The 4,872-nt window shown below is 55.2% G+C and overlaps 1 protein-coding gene across 1 annotated transcript; it reads left to right on the top strand.

Moving 5' to 3' along the window:
• The first annotated feature begins 412 nt into the window (after positions 1-412).
• On the top strand, positions 413-3,944 carry LOC113962637 (non-receptor tyrosine-protein kinase TYK2-like). The gene is made up of 7 exons (XM_027673390.1): positions 413-519; positions 879-1,071; positions 1,220-1,338; positions 1,898-2,070; positions 2,148-2,265; positions 2,702-2,812; positions 3,110-3,944. Exons 1-7 carry the CDS (start codon positions 427-429, stop codon positions 3,242-3,244), a joined length of 942 nt encoding a protein of 313 aa, XP_027529191.1. The 5' UTR covers positions 413-426; the 3' UTR covers positions 3,245-3,944.
• Positions 3,945-4,872: the final 928 nt, after the last annotated feature.

Here is a 4,872-nt window from a genome sequence, read left to right as displayed (position 1 = left end):
ATTGCCTGGGAAAAGAGGGGTGGGATTGCCTGGGAAAAGGGGAGGGGGATTGTCTGGGAAAGGGAGGGGAATTGCCTGGGAAAAGGGGGGGGATTGCCTGGAAAAGGGGGGGGGGAATTGCCTGGGAAAAGGGGGGTGGGATCGCCTGGGAAAAGGGAGTTGGGATTGCCCGGGAAAGGAAGGGGAGATTGCCTGGGAAAAGAGGGGTGGGATTGCCTGGGAAAAGGTGGATACGGGTTCTGGACGGGGCGAGGGGGAGGTGGGAGAGAGGGAAAGGGGAAAAGGGGAGGAAAAGGGAAGAGAGGAGGTAAAAAAAAGGGAAAGGGGGAAAGAAAAGTGTGGGAAAAGAGGGAAAAGAAAAAGAGGGCAAAAAAAGGGGGAAATAAAGGGAAAAAAAGATAAATTCGTCGTTTCCTCCCAGACCTCATGGACGTGACGTCGGTGAATCCCGACTTCCCGGTGTCGGATCCCACCATCTTCCAGAAGCGGTACCTGAAGAAAATCCGGGAGCTGGGGGAGGTCAGTGGCGCCCTGAGATTCCCACCGGGAATTCTGGACCTTCTTTCCCTGTCTGGATCCACAATTCCACGCTTCAGTCTCTTTTCCCTGCGGATTTCCCTGCCTGGATCCAAAATTCCATTGTGCAATCCCTGACTGCCCTCTTGTTAACACCCGATTCCGACCTTCAATCCCTAATTCCACTCTTTAATCCCTGATTCCACCCTCCAGTCCCTAATTCCACCCCTCACCCTCCTTTCCCTCCGAATCCCCCCCCCCTCCATCTCCCACCTTCCCCGACCCCTCCAGGCACAGGGACCCCCTTCAAACCTCCCCTCTTCCCTTCCCAAATCCCGAATTCCCTCCTCTCCCCGCTCCAGGGGCACTTTGGGAAGGTGGGGCTCTACTGCTACGACCCCACCAACGACGGCACCGGGGAGATGGTGGCCGTGAAATCCCTGAAATCCGGGAGCAGCCCCGAGCTCCTGAGCAGCTGGAAGAGGGAAATCCAGATCCTCAAGACCCTCTACCACGAGAACATCGTCAAGTACAAGGGCTGCTGCAGCGAGCAGGGTGAGAATTCCAGGCGGGAATTTTCCGGGATCGGATCTGCGGGAAGGTTAAAAACCCCAGTTCCCGGTGGTTTTTGGCTGGGAATTGTTGTCCTGGTGGGAATTTGGGGTCCTGCTCTCCCCACGAGGGTCCCACTGCTCTGTTCCAGGGGACAAGGTGGTGCAGCTGATCATGGAATACGTCCCCCTCGGGAGCCTCCGGGAATTCCTTCCCAAGCACCCCCTGAGCCTCTCCCACATCCTGCTCTTCGCCCGCCAGATCTGCGAGGTGGGAATCCCAAAAACCGGGGCTGCTTCCCAAAAACTAGGGCTGCTTCCCAAAAACTGGGGCTGGGCCATCCCAAAAACGGGGGTGATTCCCAAGGAAATGAGGGTGGGAATCCCAAAAACGGGGCTGGTTCCCAAAAACTGAGGCTGGGCCATCCCAAAAATGGGGGTGATCCCCCAAAAAATGGGGGCAATCCCCAAAAAAACGGGGGTTCTAAATCCCTCCCAAAACTGGTTCTAACCTTCTCAAAATATCTCTGAACCCCCCCAAAATGTCTTGAAACAACCCAAAACTGGTTCTGACCCCTCCCAAACTGGTTCTGATCCCCCCAAATGACTCCAGACCCTCCCAGAAATGCCCCTAAATCCCCCCAAAACTGGTTCTAGTATCTCTGAACACCCCTAAAAATGTCTCAAAACACCCCAAAACTGGTTCTGACCCCCCCAAACTGGTTCTGAACCCCCTCAAATGGCTCCAAACCCTCCCAGAAATGCCCCTAAATCCCCCCAGAGCTGGTTCTAACCCCCCCAAAACTGGTTCTAACCCTTTTCCCCCCCAGGGCATGTCCTACCTGCATTCCCTGCACTACATCCACCGGGATTTGGCGGCCAGGAACGTTCTGCTGGAGAACGAGCACGTGGTGAAGATCGGGGACTTCGGGCTGGCCAAGGCCGTCCCCGAGGGCCACGAGTACTACCGGGTGCGGGAGGACGGGGACAGCCCCGTGTTCTGGTGAGATCCAGGGGCTGGGACGGGCTGGGAATGATCCCGGGGGCGTTCCGGAGGCTCTGGAATTCCCGCTGTTCCAGGTACGCCCCGGAGTGTCTCAAGGAGTCCAAGTTCTACTACTCGTCCGACGTTTGGTCCTTTGGGGTGACCCTCTACGAGCTCCTGACCCGCTGCGACCCCGGGAACAGCCCCCCCGTGGTGAGGGACGGGGAATTCCCGGGAAATCCGGCTCATGGAGGGGGGGGGAGGCTCCGGGTTTGGGGTCTCCAAGTTTGGGGGGTCACCGGGATTGGGGTCTCCAGGGTTGGGATGGTCAAGGTTTGGTGTGTCCGAGGTGGGTTCCCAAGGTTTTTGGGTGTTGCTAAGGTTGGGATACTCGAGGTTTGGTGTGTCCGGGATTTCTGGGGATTCCCAAGGGTGGGATACTCAAAGTTTGGGGTCTCCAAGGTTGGGGGGTCCCCAGGATTGGGGTCTCCAAGGTTGGGATCCTCAAGGTTTGGTGTGTCCAAGGTGGGGGTTCCTGAGGTTGGGATACTCAAGGTTTGGGGATTCCCAAGGTCAGGGGTCCCCGGGATTGGGGTCTCCAAGGATCTTGGTGGCCGAGGTGGGATTTCAGGTTTTTTTTCCCTGGCAGAAATTCCTGGAGCTGATCGGAGCCACCCAAGGGCAGATGACGGTGCTGAGGCTGATTGAGCTCCTGGAGAGAGGGAAGAGGCTCCCGATCCCAAAGGATTGTCCGTGTGAGGTGGGAAAGGGAGGGAAGGGGGGAGGGAAAGAGGGAATGGAGAGGGAAGGGGAAGAGTGAGAGAGGAGAGAGGGAAAAATAGGGAAGAGAAAAATGGGGAAGGAAAGGGGAAAGGAGAAAAACAGGAAGGAGGAAAAGTGGGAAAGAGGAAAAGAGGGGAGAGGGAAAAGAGAAAAGTGGGAAGGGAAGAGGGAAATTGGGAAGGGCTTCACATTCCTGCGGGGAAGAGGAGGGAGGGGAGAATTGGGGGTCCTTTTCCAGGGTATTTCCCTGTTTTCCACCCCTGTTTTCCCCCAGATTTACCGGCTGATGAAGAACTGCTGGGAAGCAGAAGCTTCTTTCCGCCCCTCCTTCCACAACCTCATCCCAATCCTCAGGAACTTCCAGGAAAAATACCGGGCTCAGGCCCCCTCTGTCTTCAACCTCTGCTGAGACCCCCCAGAATTCCATGGACTGGGGAGAAAACAACCCCCAAAACTCCATGGATTGGGGAAGACCCCACCCAAAAAAATGGGGGGTGGAAGGACACCCCTGAAAATTCCATGGAAGGGGAAGGACATAAAAAAAAATTCATGGATGAGGGGAAAGACACTCAACAAATTCCATGGACTGGGGAAGAACACCCCAAAAAATGCCCTGGATGGGGGAAAACACCCCCAAAAAAATTCCATGGATTGAGAGAACACCCCAAAAAATTCCAGGGAGAGGTGGAGACACCCTAAAAATTCCATGGATTGAGGAAAGAACCCAAAAAATTCCATGGAGAGGGGGGAAACACCCCTGAGGGGGACACATGGACTCCGGATTCCCGTTTTCCTGGCAGGATGAGGAAATTCCGGGATGTGGAAACGGAGCAGCACCGAGGAGGGGGGATCCTCCCCCTCGAAAAATTCCAGATGTTTTCCCCCCAAATTCCAAACACTGTGAATGAGACTGTGGGGACGAGGATTTTTGGGAGAAGGACGTGGATTTATGGGCGTGATTTATGGATTTATGGAATTCTGGCCTTATTCCCAACCCCAATTTTAGGGGAGGGTCATTTTTCGGGATGGGGGAGGCTGGATCTCCTTCTTTCCCACCAGGAATTTGGGGCCCCCTCCCAAAAAATGGGGGTTCAGCAAAAAAAAAAAAAGTGGCACTTTATCAGGATTTTGGGGGGTCTCAAGACCCCCCCTTTGCCTTGGAAGGGTTTGGGGGGGGCCCAAAATTCCCTCCTCAAATTCCCTGTTATTTATTGTTTGTTCTGTGTCTCCCCCACCCCGGATTTGGGGGGAATTTGGGCATCCTGGGGAATCCCCCGGGATTTGGGGTCCCGGGTTTGGGACTCTCTGGATTTAGGGGGTTCTGGGGGGAACCACCCCGGGATTTGGGGAGGGAGGGGGTTGGATTTGGGGGTCCTGGGGAGGCCTCCTGGGATTTGGGGTCTTGGATTTGGGACTCCCAGGATTTGGGGGGAGTGGGATGGGATTTGGGGGGAGGAGCTGGAGGGACCCCTCAGGATTTGAGGGAATACTGTGGGATTTGGGGGTTCAGCCTCCACCGCTGCCTTAACCTCCCCCTTCCCAAATAAAGGATGGAAAAGCCCCCCCCGGTCTCTCTGCTCTGGAAATGGGGGGAGATTTTGGGGTCCCTATTTGGGGGTATTTTGGGGTCTCTTTGGGGTGTTTTGGGATTCCCTTGGGGGGGGGATTTTGGGATATTTGGGTGAATATTTTGGGGTCCCTTTGGGATATTTTTGGGCCCTTTGGGTAGTATTTTGGGGTCCATTTGGGGTATTTCAGGATATTTTGGGGGTATTTTTGAGGTCTCTCGGGTATTTTGGGGTCCCTTTAGGGATATTTTGGGTCCCTGTGATGGGTATTTTTGGGCCCCTGTGGGGGCATTTTGGGGTTTTTTTTGGAGTCCCTTTAGGGGTGTTTTGGGGGTATTTCGGGATATTTCGGGTCCCTGTGGGGGGAGTCAAAAGTCGCGCCCCCCTCCCCGTTCCACCCACCCAACCAATCACATTCCTTCACGTTCACCCTCATCTCGCCCCACCCAATCACCACCTCGGACACAAA

This window comes from Neopelma chrysocephalum, unplaced genomic scaffold (assembly GCF_003984885.1).
Source record: "Neopelma chrysocephalum unplaced genomic scaffold, ASM398488v2 Primary Assembly neopelma1_184088, whole genome shotgun sequence".
Lineage (NCBI taxonomy): Eukaryota > Metazoa > Chordata > Aves > Passeriformes > Pipridae > Neopelma > Neopelma chrysocephalum.
The sequence above is the reverse complement of the archived record's forward strand: the minus strand, read 5'-3'. Positions and strand labels throughout refer to the sequence as shown.